The sequence below is a fragment of the Salarias fasciatus genome, chromosome 16, assembly GCF_902148845.1.
Source record: "Salarias fasciatus chromosome 16, fSalaFa1.1, whole genome shotgun sequence".
Taxonomy (NCBI): Eukaryota; Metazoa; Chordata; class Actinopteri; order Blenniiformes; family Blenniidae; genus Salarias; species Salarias fasciatus.
In genome coordinates this window covers 29,895,668-29,920,991 of record NC_043760.1, presented here as the reverse complement: position 1 = coordinate 29,920,991, position 25,324 = coordinate 29,895,668, and the positions used below count along the sequence as shown (strand labels likewise).

General features: G+C 45.7%; 2 protein-coding genes across 2 annotated transcripts; one reads left to right on the top strand and one right to left on the bottom strand.

Annotated features, from left to right (window-relative positions):
• Positions 1-19,169: 19,169 nt before the first annotated feature.
• On the bottom strand, positions 19,170-20,837 carry LOC115403415 (uncharacterized protein CXorf21). The gene is made up of 3 exons (XM_030112297.1): positions 20,723-20,837; positions 20,410-20,513; positions 19,170-20,149 (listed from the first exon to the last, which is right to left on the bottom strand). The coding sequence occupies exon 3, from the start codon at positions 20,145-20,147 to the stop codon at positions 19,230-19,232; it is 918 nt and encodes a 305-aa protein (XP_029968157.1). The 5' UTR covers positions 20,148-20,149; positions 20,410-20,513; positions 20,723-20,837; the 3' UTR covers positions 19,170-19,229.
• A 1,820-nt stretch (positions 20,838-22,657) lies between these two features.
• c9h13orf42 (chromosome 9 C13orf42 homolog) lies at positions 22,658-25,324 on the top strand. The gene is made up of 3 exons (XM_030111249.1): positions 22,658-23,089; positions 23,167-23,311; positions 25,068-25,324. The coding sequence occupies exons 1-3, from the start codon at positions 22,658-22,660 to the stop codon at positions 25,313-25,315; spliced, it is 825 nt and encodes a 274-aa protein (XP_029967109.1). The 3' UTR covers positions 25,316-25,324.

The following is a 25,324-nucleotide window of genomic DNA, read 5'->3' as shown; positions in this document are numbered from 1 at the left end:
CGCTCCCGGAGTCTGTTCAGACTCTGCATGCTCCGACTCCCCAGGCACCTCCTCTACTCCTCCTCCTCTCTCTCTCTGGCGCGCTCTCTCTCTCTCACACACACACTCACACACTCACACACACACATGCATGCACTTTTCTCACATACTCTAGATAAATACTGGATCAACTTTTTTTTTTTTTGCTATAAATCACAAGAACTATTCATCTCTACTGTTGAAAGGTTCAGTTACCAAAATCTGTATAACTAATCAGTTCACTTCAATTTATTGTAGTTTATTTGTGGATATGGGAAAGAACTCAAAACAGTCTTCTCAATTCACTTTGACAGAAAGACCCACAGATTCCACTTGAACAGTGGTGGTTCTACAGAGTTCTGGGGCCGCGGACAAACATACCTGAGAGACATGTTCAGAAATGATCTGAGACCAACAAGGAACGTCAGCAATCACAACTTCGATATTGGGTGTGTATATACAACAACTAAACCAAGATCCTGTGGGACTTCAAGACTCAGACTGACAGACTGGTGTAGGATGATCATACTGGCATAGTGATGGTGGATAAACGTGAGAAGAGAGCAGTGGTGATGGATGCAGCAGTGGTGCCAGTAGTGATGGGGGCAGTAGGAGCAGGAACCCCCAAGCTGGATGCATGGCTACAGGAAATACCAGGAACAACATCTGAGATCTGTGTCCAAGAAAAGCGCAGTGAACAGCTGAGATCCTGCAGAACCCCCCCCCCCCAGCTCCCAGGCCTCTGGTAGAGGACCCCAGCTAGAAAGAGATATCACCACGAGAGCACATGAAGGCTGCCAAAACATTAATTTTTTTAATCACGATCACTCATGCTTTGGATTGCATTTTTAAATTGTGTTGACCTGAATTGAAGGCCGTTTTTACTCCATGACATAAAGCATTCATCAGTCCAAACAATCAGCTCAAAAGTTGAATTTTATTGTAACTGTTGAAGTTTCAGCATGACGACTTCCTGCAGCGACTGATTTCTTACCGGAGCGTCTTGATTGGGAGTCAAACCCAGAGAAAGAATCTCCTTCCAGTTGGGGTCCTCAACCAGAGGCCTGGGAGCTGGGGGGTTCTGCAGGATCTACCAGAGGCCTGGGAACTGGGGGGTTCTGCAGGATCTGCCAGATTCCTGGGAGCTGGGGGGTTCTGCAGGATCTACCAGAGGCCTGGGAGCTGGGGGGTTCTGCAGGATCTACCAGAGGCCTGGGAGCTGGGGGGTTCTGCAGGATCTACCAGAGGCCTGGGAGCTGGGGGGTTCTGCAGGATCTCAGCTGTTCCTAGCACTGCGCTCTTCTGGACAGAGACCTCAGAAGTTGTTCCTGGTTATTCTACTGACACCACTGCTGTCTTCACACCCCAAATCTAAAATATAAACATTATACAGAATATATTATATTATATTATATATTAATATTAATATATAATATAATATATATATTATATATAAATATCTATCGATCTAGCGTCTAAAGTTCGTCAGCCCTTGGGGGCCCCCTAGTGGCCTGGAACCCGAAGCAGCGTCTACCTTGTCTGTTGACAAGCTCAGCTCAATTTTAAGAACACCTTCTGGTTCACCTATTGTTTGATAAGAAACAGATGTGTTTAGATCATTTCTACTAGGCCTTTGACCTCCTGGAGGGGCATAGGCCATCCACAACAGTCCGCCAGCGTCCACGGTCCTGGGCGATTCGCTCCAACCCTCCAGGTGTAGCCGGTCTGCTTGGCGTCCGCCTCCAGGTCTCTTCTCCAGGTGCTCTTCGGTCGGCCTCTCTTTCTCTTCCCCTGAGGATTCCAGGTCAAGGCCTGTCGTGTGATGTTTGTTGATGGTTTCCTCAGGGTATGCCCTATCCATTGCCATCTTCTCCTCCTGATCTCTTCTTCTGCTGGCACTTGGTTGGTTCTTTCCCAGAGATCTGCATTACTGATGGTATTTGGCCAGTGGATCTTTAGAATTCTTCGCAGGCATGAATTGATGAAGGTCTGGACTCTTTTGATGGTGGTCTTTTCTGGAGGGACTCAAACCCTGGTTCATGTAGCGGGGTTCAGGTAGAGCAGCAGACTGTGATGAATCCACTCACTGGTGTCGTGATGAGTGAAGGAAGCTCAGACCACAAACTTTCAGTTCTGCTGAAAGGCAGCGAGAGAGCAGGAGGAACAGCAGACCATCGCACGATCCGAGCAGAACCGTCAACATCGGTCCACTCGGCCCCTCACCGCTTTATTCTATCCCCTCTCATGAAATGTTAACATTTTGCCACACAAACAAAATAAATATATTCAGTAAGCCATGCAGGCGGCACGGTGGGGTTTGTAGTCTACATGTCAAATATGTCAATCAGAGCCTTTTCTGATTCGCTCCCGTCAAATTATACGTCAAGCAAGGAGATAGTTTTGATGCAGAAACAAGATAGTAACTACGATGTAAATATTGATACGCGAACAGAAGAGGAATCGATCCAAACACAGATGTATCTGAAGTATCTGTGTTTTGGCATTGATCTGCACATCGCTGGAGAACAGAGTGGAAGACGGAGAGGGAATCAGACACCAGCTCCTTCCTCGGCACTACCTTGAATCTCTGGCAGCGCTGTTTATCAGGCAGGAGCCGGTAAAAAATATAGGCCAGAGATGGATCTGAAGGCTTAATTATTTTAGGCACAATTTATATGATTTTCTATGAGAAAGAAGTGGGAAGAGCCGAGCTGTGAAGGCCAGCCTCCAACCTTGACTCGGACACACTGATATTGATTTAACCGTGAAAACTGGAGCCGGTGAATTATGATGTCATGACTCAGTGCTCTCCTTGCCTCTGTCACTGAAGGAGGATGGGGAGCAGCGGCAGGAGGAGGAGGAGGCGGGGGGGGGGGGGGGGGGGGGGGTGGAGGTCAGTCAGTGAGAGACTGAAAAGGACAGGTTGGGATAAAGCAGACGAATTAGAGGTTTATCTTAATTGCTCCTAAGAGGGTGCACAGGTTAGGGTTGACTGCTACCTGGGAGGGTGTGTGTGTCTATGTGTGTGTGTGTGTGTGTGTGTTGGGGGGGGTTGCTCTTGGGAAATCTGAAGTGATTGCCCAGGAGTTTAACAAGGCAGAAAGCAAGGAAGGAAAGAAGTTGCCAGACTGACTGAGTGAAAATAACAGATGAAAACTTTGAAGTTCACATATCTGGTTACTATATATCTTGCATGCCGGGCAAAGGCCTGAGCACTTCTGGTGTAGCCATGTAACAAATACCCGTGCACCGTCAAGCGAGGGTCTTCATAGAAGGTTGTCATTGGCGTGGATAAAGGAGGACATTGAGTGCATGGTTACATTCATGAAATAGCAGTGAGCAGGACCTCAGTGTCCCTCCGTCTGTTGCTTTGAAGGACGCGGTTATGAATAGAGACAGGATGAAAAACTTTTGCTGTATTGCTACGACATTGTTCAGAGGCCGAATGTCTTTGTATTGATTTAGCTGAGAGAAAAAAAAAGAGAGAGATTTTTCACATGTTTATATCAAGGACACTGCGGGATAAACAGCCTTCACTCAGCCTGTCTCTTCTGCTGCTCAAGGCCCAGCCAGCGCAGGTTATAAAAATCCTTCCGTCTCAAGGAGAGATTACATTATGTCTTGTTGCAAAAGCACAGAGTTGAAAAGACAGCTACTGCGCTCTGTCGTTCTTTGTCTTGCTCCTGGGCCCTCTTTTTCTTCCTGTGTTTATTTATCTGCTTTGTACAAGATGTACTTAAGTAGCTCTCCACTTCACCACCGCTCCCTCTGACAGAGTAAATTTAGTCTATGTTAAATACTTCTTGAAGCTCCTACACCTCATGACCTTAGGCTTCTGATGTGCTGCCAATAATTGATTAACCCATGTAGGAAACAATAAAAGACAACTTATGAGTGCTAAATGAAGAATTTTAACATTTCATTTTTTTTTTTTTTTTTGGCTTAAATGTTTCATTTAAAGAGTGTGGGACAATATTTAAATAAATATCTGTAATTAACCACTCAGTAATGCATTCTGTCATGCTAAATCCATCAATTTTCTGTTTTTCCAACTTCGGGCCAATATACATTTATCTCGGGTGAATCGAGGAGCATAAACACAGAAAGGCAGATATACACTAATACTAACACCTTGTAACTACATATTAATATTAATATCTTCCAGCAGTGGCATAATTCTAATGGAATAAAGCAAATAATGTAATAACTTGCACACAGTGTAATGGAATACATGAGCCATCATAGTAATGACATTCTGCCAGTAATTATTAAATGAAGGAGCAGCATTTATGTAAAAAAAATAGTAATACATAAATAAGTAAAAAGCTTTTTTTTTTGGTGCAGTTTGTCAAAAATAAAACATTCATTCAGTGAGTTTAAAAACTCTGCAGAACTCCATCGATTGTGGTTGTAAAGAAATATTTTCCCATTTTACTACATTGTTGTAAAGTTATTTCATTATTGGCCTTTTCACATTTAAAATTGTCAACATTATTATATTGCTGCTAATTTGATCAATGCTCATTATTGCTTTGTAGGTTGTTGCACATGTGAAGACAATTTAGTGGCCAATTGATCTCAAAGAGAAAACCTAAATATATAGGGAAAACCACACACACAAAGGGAGAACATGCAAACTCCAAACAGGATTATTGTTGCAATGACATCGTACCAGCACGGTGAGACTAAGCAGCTTCAAACTGGTTTAAACCTGCCTCACAGCTGTTACTGTTGGGTGAAAAATCCAAATCACGACTCAACCCTGACGTTCATATTCAGACCTGCGGCCAGCGGAGCGTCTTCAGTTCACCACACGCCGAGCGATTTGACGTCTTTTCACGTGACGCTTTTATCCAGTCAAAGCCCTCCAGGTTCCAAATGCTCAAAAAAAAAGTCCATGAAAATAATAATTTCTGGAAGTTGTTTTCATGTTCTTCGGTACAGAACGCCACAGACCGCGTTAAATAGTAAACAGAGACGCTGCTTATCTGTTCTGTGAGAGCGAGCCGGATTACATGTGTACGTCATTTTGTGGAAATCGCTCGCGCTGATAAACAGTCGCTGAAGCGGCAGACAAGAACAGCAGCACGACGTTTAGCACGTCAAGCTCTCAGCGGTCAGCCGGAGTGGCTGCTGCAGGAAATGTGTCAAACATGCAAGAAAACGATAGGAGCAATCTGCTGATAGCACTTTAATGTGATGCGCAGAGTGTTGTGGGGCAGTTACAGATCCAGTTTGATTGTGTTTTGTTTCTTGTGATACGCAGCAGGCCTCGTTCTCTGGCCCGGTGCCTGCTGGTCCAGAGCCCAGTTTGAAACGGCTCCGCGTGGGGAGGCCGTCTCTCAGGACCGGCCCGGAATCTCTGAGATACGAACGGCTCTTCTCACAAAACACACATCCCTGTCGCGAGCCAATAAACAGCACATCCAAGACTCTTCTCACACAACTCTGGCTCAAATAAAGGAAAGTTTGGGACCAGGATGTAATGTTGAATTACTGTGTGTGTGTGTGTGTGTGTGGGTGTGTGTGTGCGATCTGCACCTCTTAAGCTGACTGTGACACCCAGACGGTGAGAGTCAGACAGCATCAGACGTGCTGCAGTTTTGTGTCAAGTGGTGAAATTTAGAGCAAGGTCAGCGGCGGAGAGAAGATATTTACTCAGACAAAGGGCATGGGAGAGTGGGAGCGACGTGACGCCATCAGAGTGGGGAAGCAGAGTGACAAAGTGAAACCGCACAAAGTGAATTCAAGTGCTTTCGCTCTTTCCTTCTGAACAGGTGAAAGACTGGCAAAGAAAAATGAAATTGTTTTGTCTCAAACGTGAACTTTCAGCAGGATTTCTCAGCCTCTCAGCCGTCTTAAAGAACTCCGCTCCTCAGCTATTCACGCCATTGTATCAGCAGATCGGATACTAATTCAGAACTTTTTCAGCTGCTGAAGTTAATCTACAAAATCCTTTTCAATGAGTGCGTATTGTTTGTGCATTTGCAACTGTAAGCGTTTCCTGAAGGCTGATCGCACAAATGAAGCTCTGAGGTTGCCATGACCCAAGGAGGCGGCTCTTTGGCACATTCAGTCGAGCCGGCCTTGAAACACAATTGTGGAGGAAAAAAAAAAAAAAGAGAGAAAACACACACAAGGTTTTTACCAAACACTTTGGGGCTTAGACACCCACAGACACTCCAAGAAAGGTCTCAAAAACTTAAGAGGACAACTTTGTATGATTCAAGGCTCTGCGTTAAATGGCTCCGCTGGAAAAGTCTTGTACCACATTGTTTGTTGATTTGTTGGGCACTCTTCTGGCGGTTGCTATAGTGACTGCCTCCATTTTCTCTCTGTGGCTGCTCACATAAAGGACCGTGTCCTTGTCTCCATAATAGTTACAAATTGAATACTGCACTTTCCAAGGACTCATGTCACCAACTTACAGCAAAGTGAAAGTGTAGAGGCGCGCGCGTGTGTGTGTGTGTGTGTGTGTGTGTGTGTGTGTGTGTGTGTGTGTGTGTCAGAGCGGACGGAAAAAAGACAAGTTGGCTTTAGATGTGGTGAATAAATGAAGGGTAAAATGTGCGTTTAAAAAATCTGGGACTTGAAGACGAGGGCTGATGATGGCATCGCAAACAAACACACAAAGTAAAAGATGCAGCACGAAGCAAAAGATGAGATTAAAACATTAGAAAAGAGGAAACAGTGACAGGCTTCACCTGCTCTGTGCCTGGTAGAGATAAATCAAATGAAAGGAAAAACAGAGTGGAAGTCTTTCCAGAATCTGGAGCAGACCAGGGAAACTGTCACTGCTTTTATTTTGGTAAGCTGGCGGCAGTGGGTGTGTCCACCAGCTTTGGCCAATCAAAGATCAGAGAGAGGTTCAAGTTTGAGAGAACCAGGAGAAAAAAAGTTGTTTTCACTGTTTGTCATCTCTTTCTGCTGGGTTATATCTATTCGGAGGCTTCTTATCACAGCTGTATTTACACCTGATATGATTGTGCACTGCAGTTCTTTGTGTCTCCAGTTGGTCTTCATGAGACTTGTATTGGGTGGTGTAGTGGTCAGTGTCTCACCTGTTGGTTAGAAGGTGCCTGGTTCGAGTCTGGATTGTGCTCTGCACTGTTTGTTTTTGTTTTAAAACCCACAGACTGATCTACAGACTGTACCATTTCGACAGTCTCATTAGTGAAGCATTAAAATGTCATGAGAGGATCTGGAGGATGCTGAGAAACTTTCCCCTGCCCAGCATGTACAAGTTGATCATTGCTTCTCCTCTAAAGGACTTTTTGAACCGACGTCTCAGTTCATCTATCAGGGCTTCCAGAGTTAATTGCCACTCTATTTCTGTGCTAACTTCTGAACTGATGCGCGGGTTGAATTTGGCCAGCCAGACTTCACCGCAGGGTGAAGGGATTACTCAGCAAATCACGGAGCGGCTCTGTCTCCTGGAAGTTGCCCGTTTCCTCAGTTGTGCAGTTTCTGGCAGCGAGCTGTGTTTAATAAGCCCGTCAGAGGATGAGAACGGCCCGGCGACACACACACACACACACACACACACACACACACACACAGCCTCCGCAGCGCCGCTCATTGTTTACCTCAGCTGTGGAGCTCTCACTGGATGTGGAGCGGCGTGCGCGCACACACACGCAACACACGCGTGTGATAGGATGGCTCAGTCTGTTTGTCTCTTCCCCTCGTAACAGTGTTCAAGGTCGGTGTACAAACACAAGGTCACCCTGATTGCAACAAACAAAGCCGCAGATACGCCGGCGTTCAGGCCGGCCGCGCAGGATTCAGTGATTACGCCGTAATGGGAGGCAGGCAGACTGAATAAAATATGATGTATTGGGATATTTATTACTTATTACTGGTTCAAGGCTGTGCATCCAGTCAGTGTCACACAATCACTCTGTGGAACTCGGGTTTGCCATAGAAAAGCACCGTTCTACACAAATATCCATGGGTACAGGGTTAAAGTGTTGCTTGTTTATTTGTTTTTATTCTTTACGTGTTTAATTATGTGCTGCTTTTCATTAAATAAATATAAATACAGCAATAATTTAAAACTTAAAATAAAGTCGAGGTGATTTTAAATTCAAAATTTCCGTTTAAAATAGGTGTAAGTTTTAGAAATGAGAGAATTTTAAAGGTAAGGCGAGTTTTTTTTCTGTAGCACCATTCAGACACAAGGCAACTCAGTGCTTCACAAGGAAATGCATTAAAAAGTAGGATATAAAGCTCGTCTGTTTCAAAAGAAGTCGACATTTAGAAAAAAAATCCTGGATTTTTTTGTGACGCTGACATTTATCACTCGTGGACACACCGTATGTTACTGTTACTTCAGAATAATCATGAATTCCATTGTAGTTCTATGAAGGTCACCATCAGCCTCCAGTTTGGTGTTTTTAAAATGTTTCAAACATCTTAAAGTTACATTCAGTCGATTCCAATCTGAATCTGTGCATAACTGAGGAAAAAAGTTATAATTTAATCAGTGATAGTGGAAAAGAACTGAGATTAGAAACTAATAACTGAGCAGGAAATCTTTCACAGAACTTGTTTTAACACTTTTTGTAGCTTCTGTTTTAGATTTCAGGCATATAATTTGCCATTATTGCACGTGAGTCAGACTTTTGGACGTTTTGTCCTTTTTGTTTTGGTCTTGTTTGTGCACCTGTAACTTCTTCCAGCTGGCTCTGTGTTTATTGGTCCCGTGTTGTTGGAAAATCTCTCGGAGCATGGAGAAAACAGGAGAAAATGGAAATGGAGCAACATCATCAAAGTTACCTGAATCCACACCGGCAAAGTTTATCAGTGCTTTTAACGGCACTTTATCAGTTACAGGCGATCGGTTTTCAAACTCTTCAACACAAAGTGAGTTAACGTTTTCTCTCAGTCGATTGGAGTTTTGGGGAAAAGGTTAAAACGAGCCAACAGCAGTCACACTTTTTATTCAAAGCAGTGTACATCTGATTAATACGCCTGCACAGACGCATATACAAAAGTACACTTGACAGCGTGAACAAACACATTGTCCTACATGCATCGTATTTGTTCAGCTTGGTCCCACCAAATATTTTCCCAGCGTCAGCCTCTCGACACCAGCTTCAGAAAAACAACATTTGTGAAAGCAGACTGTAATTCTTGAAAGACACAGTTCAAACTCCACTTTCTGCTCTGATTTTATTGTCCACCAACTCCGAGCAGAGTCATCAAGAGCTGCCTTTACCGAGTTCTCTAATTCGTAGGAGTACGCAAGATTTGTTTGATTTTCCTGAGAATAAAGAGGATACTGCTGAAGGAGAACCAAAGCAAGAATTCTTTCATTTTGATTGTTACATTTTTCGACTTGTTGATTTTTAGTTTTAAACGTAGATCAAAACATTTCATGCAGCACATTTAAACGGAGTAAATACAATGACTTTATTTCAACTATTATAAAAGTTTCCCACGCTTGACAAACAAAAGCGGAGAATAATTGCAGTGCTGTGAGTCGGGAGAGCGCGGCGGCGGTGGCGTGGAAGGCAGGACGCTGCAGCAGCAGTGTCCTTGTTGTGGATGAATCGTGTGTTGAACATATGCCACTGGGATGTGAGCTAATTAGCCAAGGTTGAGTGGGACCCTTGGGGTTGGGGGGGGGGGGGGGGGGGGGGGGGGTTAACATGTAGGGAGGGGGGAGGAGGGGGTGCCAAGGTCAAATTCATGAGTGTTCGTGTGCGGCCGGATCCATACGGCGAGCCCCGGCGGTTTGATTCAGTGTCGCCGCCACTTGAGGCCGTCGTCGCCGCGGCGACACACACCTCCACTCAGGTCCGGACGCTCCCAGTCGCTCACAAAGGATGTTCTCAAGGGAGACTCATAAAAATCCATTTACAGACAACAGCTTTGTAAAGGCTCCAGCCGGCTCCTGAGGGCCTCGTCCACTCGCTCCCATCCCTCCGTCCCGCTCATCCCTCCCCCAGTCCGTTCATCCATTCATCTTATCCAAACACGCGTCTGTCACTCCGTGAAATAATGATTCCTTTTTGTATGTATAGCCTTTTCTGGAAATAAAAGTAGCACATGCATGCATAAGCGTGTGCGCGCGCGCGTGTGTGTGTGTGTGTGTGTGTGCTGCTGAATGAAACGTGAAATACTGTAGCGATGGAGCTGCAATTTATGTCCCTCCTATCTCATCCTTTATTGGTCTCCCAGTGACTACAGTATGAATATTTAGCCTCACAGCATATCGAGGACAGGGTCATGTTTGCATAAGGAGGTAAATTATGACACCAATAACAATGTCTGCAAGCTCAGAAGACGTGTGGGGGTGGGGGCGAGAGGGGTTGGGGGGGGGGGGCTGGAAAACAAAGAGGAGATCACATGTGGGAAGGCTCACCGTCCAAACAGCCACAAACACTGGCAGGAAAACAGAGTTAGAATAAAGAAGGCTTTACTTTTACTCCAAAACATGAAAGGCACTTCTTTCTCATTCACTTCTCTGAACTTAGGGTGCTTTCACACCTACTAGTCCGCTAGAGTGGTTCGGTTCGGACATAAATTATTCATAAATGTTGCAGCTGTCACCTGGTTCGGTTCGCATTCACACCACTTGTTTTTGCAGATGAACTATCCACTATGACCCTCCTGCCTCTTGGTGGCGCTGTTCACATAATAATGTGTTTTGGGTGGCGGATGTGAACCCTGATTGGCCAGCATGTGTGACGTGATGTGCTGCGCGGCTTGCTACGGAAGCCTCCGCCGACCAAAAAGCCTTCTCCACAACAGAGCGGACAAGACCGAGGCTGGTCAACTTTCACACCAGCAGCGGACCGCGCCGAGACCGCACCGAGACCACCTCCTCGAGGAGGTCTCGGTGCGGTTCTTTGTCCCGGACCAAAACTAACTGGTCTGCTTTCACACCAGCGCGTACGAACCGAACCTGCAGGAGTTGAGGACGCTAGTCCGCTTCAAGCGGACCAAATGCTGTAGGTGTGAAAGCACCCTAATCTATTTTATTAGAACAATCTGAACAGAACCAAGTGTCATGAGGTGAAGTAACATCAGTGGTTCAGCGGTTTCAGGCTAATTATTGAAATTAAGTTGACCGTAACAAGGCGAGCACTCGACTGCTCGCATAAACCGTAAAATGTCCCGTTCCAGATGTATTCGATCGCTTAGTTTCTTGCATCCTGTCATGCACCTGTCTGCCACTAGTCGGCGCTGCAGCTGCTCTGGTACAGCGTGACCCCGCCCCGCCACAGGCTTCAAACAGTACTTTGCTTAAAGGATTACAGAAGTTAAAAGAATACAACTGAATGTCAGAATGCTAAATATTCAATACATTTTCCATTTAGTCAGAGTTAGAAACTTACTGATGTGCAGTAAGATGTTGTTAAAAGAACAAAGAAAAAGAAAGTGGCAAGAATTGAATAGTCATTTACTTGTTTCAGGTAAAAATGCATCGTTGTTTTTGTCCCTTTCAGAATAGTATTGTGTTTCCATGGCAATGTGTGCTGTAAGAGGCTCCGAGCACCACTGCAATGTAAACAGACCCCAAAATGCGACGGATGTTTTCTGTTTTCATTTCAAACTTTGGGAGAAACTCCTGAGAGCCTGGAAAAAAAACACGTGAATGAGCGCGACTTCCTTCACATGAAACAGATCCTCTTCCACTTCCTGGCCTGATCTCTGTTTTCTGGGCTGACAGATCCAGAACATTCTCAGTCCTCCATGAGGTGTGTCCACTAATGAGCTTCACAGGTGTCTACAGTCTAGTAATCAGTCAGTGGCTCATATAGAGGGCGACAGGGAGTCACAGGAAGTGGACCACACTCAGCATGGACCAGAGGAAGCAAAGGAAAGAGGAACTCAGGAGATTAGGAAGAAAATTATAGAGAAGCAAGTTAAAGGTGAAGACCATAAGACCATCTCCAGCAGTTTGATGTTCCTGTGACTACAGCTGCTCATGTTATTCAGAAATCCAACATTCATGGGACTGTAGAAAGAGCCCAGAAAAACTCCTGAAGAGGTTAAAGGTGAACTTCAAACTCAAGGAACATCAGTGTCAGATCGCACCATCCGTCGTCCAAAGTGGACTTCATGGGAGGCGACCAAGGAGGCACATCAGCTCTATGTTCACAGAAGGAAAAATGAAGCATATCAGGAATAGAGGACTGTCCCTACTGTGAGACATGGAGGAGGCTCTGCTCGGTTCTGGGCTGCTTTGCTGCATCCGGCACAGGGGGTCTGGAGTCTGTGCATATCAAGACTATCCAGGGATTCTACAGAGAAATGTGCTGCCAGTGTCAGAAAGCTTGGTTTCAGTCGCAGGTCAGGGGTCTTCAACAGGACAACGACCCAAAACACACAGCTAACAACACCCAAGAATGGCTGAGAGGAAACACTGGACTGTTCTCTGTGGCCTTCTGAGTCCTGACCGAAACCCTATCCAGCATCTGTGGAAGGAGCTGAAACATGCCGTCTGGAAAAGGCACTTTCATGAGTTAAATTTCATTGAATTTTTTTTTTTTTTAATTATTACTTTTGTCAGATTCAAGTTGTTTCTCTGACCACTGTGAATTTTTCTTTCATTAAACGAAGGGTACCAACAGTTTTGTCCACGTCTGTAAATTCACACTCCTGCGGTTCTGCTATGTGTAACAAATTATTATCAACCTCATTGTTTCAGAATCAAACTTAACTGACTTGGAAACAATTGAAGAACAAGAAGAAACACTTGGTTAATCCGTGAAGTTACCTCCAGCCCCCGTTCACGCTGAGATGGGGAGAGATCACACTTTAAACATGAACCTCATTCGCCTGTGTATTTATTGGAGGTTTCTTTACCCCAAAACTTTAACTTTGCTTCATATAAAATGATCTTTTTTTTACCTGTGTAGGCTGAATTTAAAAGTTCACTCAGAGAAAGGTTAAATTTTCCGTGTCTCTGCACTTGTTTGATTTGATTTATTGCCATTAGCATGGGCGTTTTAGAGTAGGACATGAGAGGAACTTCAACAGTGACAATCGACTAAAGTTTTGAAGCATGTCACATTTTGCCACTATTAATCTAATCCTTGATTCTTTTATGAGAAGAAGTTCTTTCCAATTATGCTTCCTTCTTTTACATTTTCAAGTTCATACGTTGGCCTTGCTTAACTAGAAAAATTGCTTTTGCACATCATTCTGCCTCCTCTTCACAACTTATTTGTACCAGTAGATTTTCTCTCTCTATTCAGACTGTTGCTTTCTATACATGTTTGCTTTTGCCAAGGCCAAGGCCTCCACTAAATGCCAATTGAACTCGCTGAACTTCCTGTTTATAGGAGACAATCTTGTTCTACCTTGGCAGGCACTATACCGCACTGTTCTCCGTTTGTCTTTAAGCTCCATAAACGGTCGGTCTGCGCTTCATCTTCAACGGTTTCACCTAAAAAATTAGACCGAGACGACGCTAATAAGTGGAAGTTGAGCCATGGCGGGAAAGGACAGCCTTGCTCATGATGACGGCAGTTATTTCTCTGCAGGAAATAATTGATTAAAACATTTTGAGCTCTCAAGGATGGATTTAAAACCTGGAGCAACAAGTTTAAACCAAAGACCCTTTAAGAGCAAAATATGTAAGTTTTTCTTTTGATTTCTGAGATATTATTTCACCTGTTTAGGATGGAAAAATATGAAAACATCCTTGATTGAGACCATAAAACTAATGATGTGCAGAAATCCTTGAAGGTAAACTAATGCCTTTATAATATAGACACAACCTGCCTCTGAATAAACGCATAATGAGGAAGACAACCTAAAATAATCTTTGCTGCAGAGCCAGTGAGGAGGATGAGAGTCATGGGAGAAGACGACAGGAACGATTTGGGCCACAATTTATGTTCATCCAGCGGCCCATTCGGGCCATTAAATGCAAACCTCACTAATAGAAAATCTTTTGTCCCTGCTTTGCTTTAGTTACCTTTTGTAGAAACATTTAAAAACGGTTCTCAGAGGAGAGAGAGAGAGAGATAAACTTTTTTAATCAGCGTTGGGAATAATGAGCTCCTGTGACGCTCCTTCTTTTAAAACAGCTGGTTGATATTTCAGTACTGATAACAGTTACTTCTGTTGTCCATCTGCAGAGACAGCCTCTCTCTGTCCCAGTGGAATCATCATGATCATTAGCTTGAGCTGAAGTTACTGTTTCACTAACTTCTACTGGAAAAGGAGCAGCAGTAGCGAACAATCAGGAGTTCTTTTACTGAGTAAATAGTTAATTCTTTGTTAAACAGCTAAGTAGCTTCACAAGTTTCTCAAAAGGTTAAACTGAGCAGCTGTGAACCTTCATCCTGAGGTGGCACAGAGGTCGTCCCTCAGTCTCAGTGTTGAAGGCTGATTCCCGAAGTCTAACCCTGAGACTCTGAACCCAAACTGATCCTCATGGAGGCGTTTGCTCCATTCATGGCAGCCGCCTCCGCTCATGTGTGAATGTCATTAACAAAGTAAAATGCTAAAGCAGTGGAAAAGTGTTACACAAGTGAAATCCATGTACCAGCTGCATGGGGAAAACAAAAGGATTGAATTCATTATTGAGTTGTTGTTATAAAAAAAATAAAAGATTGAGGTCCAGTTGTTGTGCTTTGGGGTGTTGAAAAGCTGAAAACATAACGTTTGAGAACGGCTCTCACCGTGGAACTTCTCAGGAACATTCCGTCTCTTTGGATCGAGGGAAACGCAGCTCATGCGCAAAGTAAATGATTCTTCTGCACACGCTCAGTAGATGACAATAAGAATGCTGTTTTCTTGAAGTGTCATGACTCCCAGTCCAGATTCTCCTGGTCCTGGTCCTGGTTCCAGTCCAGATTCTGCTGGTAGCTTTAGAGTCACAGCCACCACAACAACAAGCCAACTTAGTGTTCTGCCCATGTGAATCAGTGTGTTTACATGGAACTTTTTATTCCCATTTAAATCCCAAAAAAGCTTTATTTTTCTTTAAAATGCCTGAAAACTTTGATCGGAATTAAGTTCAATTCCAAATATACCGGTTTATTCTCCTTTACTAGTGGATTTATATGTAAACTAGGTGTGATTTTACTGCAGTCACTTGGCCCATGCTCATCATGACGCAATGTTCCTAGACGGCGGCCCGCAGATTGACTCGCACGGAGACGATTTATTGACCGGGAGCCTCAGAAGAAATGGATATGATGAAAAGAGCGGAAGGACGAGTGCATAAAGATGCGGACATTTGCTTTGTTTACTTCCAGGAGACGACGCTACGTCACAGCCGCCTCCTGTCCAATCAGAACGCTTCACAGCGTTAGACAGGATTTAATCCTTCATTTTTCCCAAGTAAACACAAAGCTTGTGTTTAATTCAGAATAAACCAATTCCAAATTAAAAACATCAGGTAAACACACTCATTGTCCGTGTTCTCCATTGTTAATGTGTAGAGTGTTTTGTTCTCTGCAGCATGTTTGTGTGGTTTCATTACAAAAAGAAACCACAGCACCAACTAGTGGACCAACGTGAAAACTTTTTTTTTTTTTTTTTTTTTTTTTTGCATTTCCAGTATTTCTACTGTTTCTGTGTAAACAGACTTCATTTTCAATTAATGTAAAATCGAAACTTATCGGAAGGAAATCGCGAAAACAACAACTGGAGCTGTTGTCATGTAAACGTTGCCTTAAAGGTGCTGTAGGCAGGATTCGGCATCTCCGCCATCTTGCAAGATGGCGATTTGACCCATCTAAAATGGCGATTTGAAACCCAGCACAGCCAATCCTGTCCTGTTTTCTCTGACATCACGCCCTCACGCAAGTTAAGCCCCTCCCACAAGAACATGACGAACGCCCCTCGACCAATCGCGGTGAGAGCCTCAGAGGCTCTTCTGATTGGTCAAAGATACCTGGAGCTGTCGAGATTCCTTTTCAGCTCAGAACAGAGACAGATGGAAACGCTGCGCCCTCGCGGTAGTGCAGTTATGCTACACTCCTAAAGGATTATCAATGGATACTCTAACATTTAATCCAAAGAAAACACAGAAAAATTAGCATTGACTAGCAAAATCCTGCCAACAGCACCTTTAATAGGTGAGAAGTTTCCTGTTTTTAAATATCTTTCTGTTTGTCTTTTATAAGAATCCTCTCTAACCACGTCTTTGTATTCTGGTTTACATATGTGTGAAGCATCCATGCAAACAAAGCAACATAATGTTACAGAATCATGTGTTTTTCAGCTCACGTTCGTATTAATACATCAAAAATTTTGCACATAAAGTGAGACACCCCTCCCTGCCTTTGTGATGCCTCGTGATATACTGCCTTGTTTTTTTACAGTAATTAACAGCATGATTTCTGAAAAGATGAGGATTTCCCAGGTGTAGAAGTTTATTAGTGATCATATGGATGAAACAGTTTTTTCTTGCGGTGTCCATCCACGCTCAGTGATATATAGTCGAACATGAACACAATATGTTTCCCAGCTCTCTGAGAGCCGGATCCCGCGGCACCGCTGGCTCTCAAGGTCTCCCTCTGTCTGCTCCAGCTGAACCAAGGTCACCAGCAGCGCCGCAGGCTCCCGCAGACCTTGGGCGACTAACTGACCGGGAAATGTGCCTTCTCCCGTTCCGCCACCGATGTGTCCCAGTGTCAATCAGCCAGACGCGGAGCGGCGCTGCCGTTAAGCGTTCCAGGTAGCCGCCCGCTCGACGCCGGGGTCACCGCGCCGGGAGCTATCTGCAGGAGGAAGGTCTTCGCTCAAGGGCGTCACTGAAAACAACAAAATGGAGTTCAGCTTCTGAACAAATGTTAAGTCGATTAACGGCTTCCAGCTACAGTCTGTCGTGATTCCACTTCAACGCATGCGAGAAATGAATGTATTTTTCCTGAAGAAAAACAGGTAAAAATGCTGCGTGTGTGTGTTTGTGTCTTGTTTTTGTTGAGCCTGTATCCATGTCGCAGGGGCTCAGCAAACCTCCACAGTCAACACTCTGATTGAGGATTTTTTAATCACAGCCACATAAAAAAAGAAATGTAAGTAAACATACATGACTGTTCCAATTAACAAGGCTGTATACTAAAAGCTTTTTAAATAAAGCCAAGCCTCGGAGTGCTGCAGGCATTAAAGCCACAATGCTGAGAGCGTAACGGGGACCTTGGTTTTGATATGAAATCTTGTGTCCTTGCCTCTACTGCCCTCCATGTTAAAAGCTCTTTGTGACAAGGAAATTACTTTATGAACCTCTGAAAGACACTCCAACACTTCACCCGCCCTGTTAGTTTCATTGCCAGGCCATGAGAGAAGTGTGTGTGTGTGTGTGTGTGTGTGTGTGTGTGTGTTTTTCCCCCGTTTTTTTGAATCACTCCACCTTGCCATTCGTTTTCATCAATCTCTGTCCCTGCTCTTAATTCATGGCTTCTCCTTTATTACTTGACCTTAATCTTTCTATTCCTCAAAGAGAAAAATTGCTTCAATATTTTTTTTTCAAAAAGTTGAAACTCGTTGCTTATTTATTTATTATTGTATTTGCAGCCTCATAAAACACAACCTGATATTTGTAAATCTGTTGAGGAGAGAAAGTGAAAAAAAAACCCCAAAAAATCTGGTGAAGTTGAGGGTTTAGAAGTAAAGTGTGTGTGTGTGTGTGTGTGTGTGTGTGTGTGTGTGTGCGTGCATGTGTGTGAGTGAGAGGGAGACTGCTGTATGTAGCATTACCTTCAATCTTTTATACAATTTTCAACCTCTGCAAGAACAGGACTGTTTTTCATTTTTCCAAGGTCGATGGAAATCGGTCTATTTGAATGTGCTCACTTGGCATTGGCTGAATCATATTTATATGTGCGTATTTAGGTCTGTAAGGACCGGGCTCCTTTAGCGTGTACCTGGCGTGCTCCGGCCGGATGGAGGCAGAAATACCAAACATGTGTCTCGGCGGCCTTGAGACTTCACAGCGCTCCGGCTGCGCCGCTCAGCTCGGTAAACACGCTTTCCACCTGCGACTCTCTGTTTGGACAGGAAACAAGGGAGCTGATCAAACACGGGCTCCGAAGGCCACGGCCATGCTGGGCCGCGGCACCGGGTCTTCCACAGCCCTTTTGATAAGAAATGTCACTTCTCAGGTGCAAACGCAATGTCTCTGTATGCACCTGAAACATGGATGGAGGGATGGAGGGATGGAGGGATGGAGGGATGGACTACTCTTCTATAGCGCTTTCTACGCTGCTGCAGCAGAGGCCAAAGTGCTTCACACTGCATTATCACATTCACAGCATGCAAGGCACTCCCGTCTCTTGCCCAAGGACACTTCGGCATATGGATGGGAGAGATAGAGAATCAAACCAACAACCCCCTGATTGAAAGACAACAGCTCTACCACCCCTGTGGATGGATGGATGGATAGATGGATGGATGGATGGCTGGATGACAGATGGATCATGGATGTTGAGAGAAGCCGTCCAGGTTCATCAGCGTGGTGATAATGTCTCCCCCTTGTGACCGTCGGTCAAACTGCAGACTCTTTGTAAAGTTCTTTATGATCCATTTGCTGTTTGAGAGGAAGTCTGGACGTTAATCCATTCATAAGACGTTCCTTTGGTTTAGTGGAGAAGCTGTGTGTAGTGCAGTACAGTCAAGTGAAAGGTTTGCATGTGTGTGTGTGTGTTTTAGATGCACATTATTTCACGCTTTAAGCAGTCCGTTTTAAAGGTCATGTGTGATCTGTCAGGTACCAGCGCGGCCACTGGGAGGAGGGTTAAAGCCTCCGAGACGTTCATCTGTTAAAGCATGTTTTATAGCGTCATAGCCTCCTGAGTGAAGGAAACTTTATTCTGTCAGATTTACTTTGTTACAAAGGAACATTAAAAGCTTCTTCCCGGTGAAATGATATAATGAATTTATACAGGAAGATCTGTTGTTTCTTATATGACTCAGCGAGGCTCTTTTCGTGGATGATGGTCTGTGTGAAATCAAAAAGAGGAAATATGGGTTTCAGTTCTTGTCTTTAATGTCCTTTAGAAATGGAAAACTGCACACAGCACATTTGCAAGAGGAATGGCTGCGAATTAAAAAAACCACAGGACATTAATTTATCACTTTCTCCCGGTAATTAATAATGACTCACAGGACTTGCTTTTAACATCTCCTCAAGAGCCGGTTGAAGGGAGAAGAAAAACATTGTCATCACTCCTGCCATCTTTTTGGAGTTGAGCTACAATAAATAGTGAATTGGATGAGAGGGTTCCTTGACACCGGGGTTACTCCTCTTTATTCTCGGCGAGCTGCTCCCTGGAGGCTTCATTTGAAATCTGCAGAAAGGGCGTGCTGATCTCGCTGGACGGCATGTCGCTGGCCACCCGCAGCAGGCAGCTCAGCACCATGTCCTTGGCCAGCCCCGCCTCCAGGTTCCCCTCCCGGCTCAGCTGCAGGGTGATCTGGTCCAGGCTGGTCAGCACCAGCTCGGAGCCCAGCAGGGGGCAGATGGGCGCCGCGTCCGAGCCGGAGCCGTCCCTGGCCATGTTGTCCATCATGTACTGCTGGTAGAGGTCCAGGATCTTCTGCTCCAGGTAGTGGTTCAGGAGCGAGTTGGAGAACGGGCCCTGGCGGCCCTGCAGCAGGAAGCTTCGGTCGCGCCCGCTGCCCTGCCTCCAGTGGCTGGACCCGCCCCTCAGGGGGAACGCCAGCCCGCCCTGGGACGGCTGCCCCATGAGGGAGTCCTCGGGGGGCTGGAGGGGGGGCCGGTCGGCCCCCGGGGTCTCCTCGAGCACCCTCAGCTCGCCGTCGCCGGCTGACAGAGGCAGCACCTGGTCGCCTCCAATATGGAGGTCGCTGTAGTTCTTACAGAAGCTCTGGCAGAAGGACGGGACGAGGAAAGGCGTGTCGCCCCCCGAGGGCGACTGGGCCGGGATGACAACCCCCGGAGACAGGGGTCTGCTCGGGGGGGCTCGGTGCAGGTCTAACGACTGCAGCGGGGAGATGTAGAGCTCCTCTGAAGCAAGGCGGCGGCGGTCCGGGCTTCCCGCCCGCTCCGCAGGGCTGCGGCGAGCCAGGGCAGCGTTTCCCGGGGTGACGGCGGCCGCCGCCCCCGGGGGGCCCGGCGCTCCCTGAGGGGGACCACAGTCCAACTCCTCCACTTCACCAAAGGTCATGCGCAGCAATCTGGGCTCACAAAGCATGGCTGCAAGAGAAGCCACATGTTTCAGACAGGAATCAATCCCATCGATCCTTCAAGGATAGACACAACAAAGAGCAGCAAGGCCGAGCACGACGGAGACAGCCGTTCCAGGAACACACAGACAGAAAACCACTCGTTATGCCACCGATCAGGAAAAACTAACCGATGAACATTTGACATGAGAAAGGAAATGAAAAATTAACGTGAACTATGAGATAAACGCTGGAGCTACATTAACTTATCTGAAGGAAGCATTTCCATACCTGTACGGCCAGGCAGTCTTCCAATCAGGTCCGGTTTGTGTTTAAGCAGCAGGAGTCCTTCAGGCTTGGAGAGTCTTCACAATCGATATGGTATTTTTCAACATCTGCTGGAGCGAGAAGAGAGCGTGCGTGTGTGGTTGTTCTTTTATACCACGGCCACAGGAGGAAGTGGGAATCTAAGTATTTTTCACTTTCTTCCCTTCAAGTTTAAAGCGTTCTTCTCATGAATAAATCCTCTCTTATCAGCATACAAATATATTTTGATGTACGACTGTTTTAATTATGTAATTTAGATCCACGTGTGCAGATATACATCAGAGGGGTTTTCCTGCTTCAGCCTCCTGGAACCGTCAACATGTTCTCCCTGCCTGCATTTCCCATCCCAGGCTTTTTTACCGCCGTGGCCTGCCTCGTGCTGGAACTCTGGACCCCGCATGAAAATTTAATTCACAAAGTAAAGATAAATTGAAAAAAAAGAAGCCCTTTTATCCCCCAGAGGATAAATTAACTGAACAGAAACAGTGATGTTTCGTTTCTGCATAAGAGCAGCAGGTGTGCCGCTGACGTCTGAAAGCAGAAAAGAAAGTCGTGACACCGAGTGAACATCAGCCAACAGAATATTTAGAGTGTGTTTCCTCTCGTTCCGTCTCACAGTGTGTGTGTGTGTGTGTGTGTGTGTGTGTGTGTGTGTGTGTGTGTGTGTGTGAGGTTGATCGTACGCAGAGCTCTTTGGTCACCTGGTTGTTGTTTACAGAGTAAAGTGTTGCTTCGTTTCAAAGCAGAAGTGTGAACTCCTGCGTTCAAGTCTTCATTTCCTCCTCCAGGCGGAGGATTTCAGATGTAACTGTGCAGGTTTCAGAGGGACAGTCTTCATACTCTGAACTCAAAAATCTTCTCTGTGACGAGCTCAAATCAGAGGCCGCCGTGGAAACTTTCAGGTGTTATTTATGGCCAGGATTTTTATTTCCCAGCTGAAAGCACCTTGTCTGCACATTTGTCTCGCTTTCAATTAGGTCCGTTTTCTTTGGACTTCCTCTGCTCGCCGCGGCGAAGCCCAACAATGACGGCGCATGAAACTCGAGAGAGCGGTTTCATTTATTAATTAGAAGAGGGAACATGAGACACGAGTCAACATCACATAAATGTTCAAGGCTGTTTTCAGCATCCAGGATGTTGATATGACTCACTGAGTTTGTCCTGCAGCTCTGGTGACGCTCCACGTTTCAACAGTCATACAAGCTGCAGTTCAGCTTATAAAATCCTCTCCGTTCAATACCTCTGCAGATTTGTTTGAATTTGGGGCTCTCCCTGAAAGAGTTTCTAAATGATGTCGATCATTGTTAAAGTTACCACTCAAAGCATCAAAAAAAGGAATTAAAACTCAAACCTGAAGGTCATTTGCTGAACTTATTATGTCCTCAATCGCACGTTCGACTGTTTTTACTGGAAACAATTATAATGTTGAATAATCTGCAGCAGCATAACATTACTGAAACACTGAAGAAGCTGATGTTAAAGCAGGGGCATTAAACATAAGGCCCAAAGGCCAAAACCGGCTCACAGCAGGCTCCAATCTGGCCGTCTTCTTCTATCACCTCACCCCAACCAGGACAGCAGAAAGTCTGGTTCTGCAGAAAGTCTCCTCTGAGTCTGGTTCTAAAGAAAGTCTCCTCTGGGTCTGGTTCTACAGAAAGTCTCCTCTGGGTCTGGTTCTACAGAAAGTCTCCTCTGGGTCTGGTTCTACAGAAAGTCTCCTCTGGGTCTGGGTCTGGTTCTGCAGGGTTCTTCCTGGGAGTTTTCTGTCTGCTCATGTGGGATTGTTGGTTTTTCTCTGTAAAGTACCTTGAAATGTGTTGTATTTGGCATTATATCAATAAAATTGAATTTTCTGACCTTATCCTTCAAAAAACTGTGTGGAACCACCGCCGGTTCCAGGTTCTGGGTGTGTGTTCTGCGGCGGTCTGAGTCCGGACACCTGACACAGGCCTGCAGCCTGGTGGGTGTACGGTTACGGCCCGTTGCCACAGCAGTGCCGCTGAGCGACATCTGATCACATTCGAGGCACGATGGGCGCAGGCTGGACGCCTGCTTCAGTCCCGCTCTGCTTCTGCGTCGTACCGGGACGGCGGGACCTCAGCAGCCCAGGCGCCGACCGGATCTGCTCCTCCGGGAAGTATGGACGGGTCCGGCTCAGCCGAACCCGCGGCTAGGTGTGCGATCATAACTACAAGGCGCTCCGTCTAGCGGCATGTTCAGGAAGATCAACAATGTGTTTCGTCCCAACCATCCCGGGCACGGGGGACGGGGCGGCGGCGGCGGCGGCGGCGGCGGCGGCGGGGTCCAGGCCGGGCACGACTACCACAACGCCTGCACCGTCCGGCTGGTCCGCAGCACCTCCATGCTGGTGGTGGGAGAGAGAACCCAGACGGCGGCGGGCTCCACTCTGAAGCGGAGCAAAAGCACAGTGAGCATCGAGTCGACCTTGTACTATTATCAGCGGCAGGAGGACAGGATATGGCTGTACTCGCAGAATCAGAACTGCCTGGAGTACCTGGAGGCGCTCGTGGCTCTGAGGAGGCAGTACACAAAGAGCATGAGCCATCTGAAAAACAACCACACCAAGGCCTCCGTGTCCTCCAGGAAGAACCCTGCCCCTCCGCCGCCTCAGAGCCAGCGACCGGTGAGCCCGAATCCGTCGCTCCGGGAGCTTCACGTGGACAGGAATGTGTTTGACGCCGTGAAAACCTTCGTCCGCAGGTTTCCGGAGCCGAGCCCTCGGCCCCCCCGGCCCCCAGCGAGGAAGACACGCTGCAGTTCTTCGATTCGGTGATTGCCAGCTGTGACCCTGAACCTCCGCCCAAACCGTACCGGGATGACGGGCACGCCGACGTGGATTTCATAGGCGAGTTTGAAAGCACGAAACAATGGCCGCCATTGTTTGCGGCGCTTTTAATCACAGACACCGAGCTTTCAACCAATAGAGTGGAACAAAGAGCTGTGAAAGTAGTCGAGAACAAATAACGTTTGGCAAGATTCAATGAGAAAGTTGTTTGAGCATCCTTCAGCTTCTCACTAACGTCCTCTAAACTTTTATGGAGATTCTTTGAAAAAGTAAATGAATGAAAATGTAAAATGCATTAATATAACCTCAACGCTTTTGGGTGATAACGGAAAGGGTTTTTTGCCGTCCGGGCGTCCCACACCACGTTTCAGTGTCGGAGACACTGAAAACGCCACTTTGTGAACGTTCAGCTTTTCAGACTTGGAAAATGCTGCGACGGCGTCGCCATGAAACAAAACTTTTATGATACACTGATGAATTGATGAATAACATTTAATCCAAAATTGAATTCTGCTTTTAATGGCAGCAACACATCTCGAAAAGCTGTGTTGTGGATCAGAAAAGGCTGAAAAAGTAATTGGCACTAAAGAATCGATGAGCGATCCGTACGCAGTTTGGCTGAAGAGTGTTTCAGAAGCATCTCAGACGTTAACATGATAAAGGATTAACCAACATGCATGCATGTCAAAGCTTGAAGCAAAGAAACTGGACTTCCAGCATGTCTGTGCGGTAAAACCTCGATCTGTTCAGTGTTGGCGCCGCCCGTCCAGATGGGAGCGGCACTGATACAGCCTCATACACTCAGGGACCTGCGATTTTGAACTCTGTGCTGAAAACACGCCAGATGAAGCTCCTGTTCCTCAGACAACATCCATGACTCCCTGCACGGTCTGACCACAGAAACATGTTTTATTTCATTCCGCTCTCTTTGAATTAGTTTTTGCTGATTGGTTAATCGATGTCAATCAATACTAACAAGAGTCTGTTGCTTTCCAAAATTCCCCTCATATGCCCAGTTTTTATTTTTGAGCCTTTTTCTCTATAAAAAGTTCTTTCTGGAGTTTTTCACCCTTCAGTTTTGTTGCTGCCATCCTATTAAACATCAGCTATCAGTCATGAGATGGTTAAACATCTTACTGACAGCAAAATAAAATTATAAAATTAGATCGATTTCATGTCAGTTTCAAGTTATAACTCCCTGTTTTTATTCTCTCCCTATGAATCGTCCCAAACATTATGGAGTTGAGTTACATAAACTGCAGATAAGGGTTATGCTATTGTTAACATCTGAAAATGGAAATAGTAAAAGACAAAAAAAAAAAATAAAAATCTTACTAAAGAGCTGAAAGATGGACCAAAAGAAAATTCCTCTTCGCAGTTGTTCTAGTTCACTCATTGAAAGCATTAAAAGTTCAGTTTTTCACATTACACTGTCAATCAAGTCAGTTTCAACATTCACTGTTTTTTTGCCTGTGAAAATAAGTAAACACCCAGAAAGCCGTTTATATCCAGTGAGATCAGATATCAAATATATTTCACCACATTGTTCTAATAAATCTCAAAATGGGAGGAAATTCTTACTGGATGCCTCCAATAAATAAAAAAATATGGCAATGTGGTGTGTGTGTGTGTGTGTGTGTGTGTGTGTGCATGTGTGTATGTTTGTATGTGTGTGTATTTCATCAACCAGTTGTTTTCCCATTGTCCCCTACACCAGTGCACTGAGCTTAGTATCCACAATGTAGAAATTAAGAAATCACTCTTATTGACTCTGAGACAGGAACCTCTAACAGTTTCCCTCCCTCCGCTCCCGCAGTGGCCTCCAGCTCGGCCGAGCACGACCTCCACTCTAACTGGGTCCTGCGGGTCCCCCGGGTCGCCGGCGCCGACCCCGAGCAGAGGGCAGCTCAGCACCGTGCCAACCGCAGCGTCCCGGGGAAGAAGACGGCGAGCGGGTCCACCAGCAGCAGGCTGCGGCTCCAGAGGAACCCCATCCACCTGCCCAAAGTGGTGGAGAGCGCCTTCCAGACGCTGCGCTTCAAGCCCAAATTGAAAAAGCAGTGAAGCCTGTGG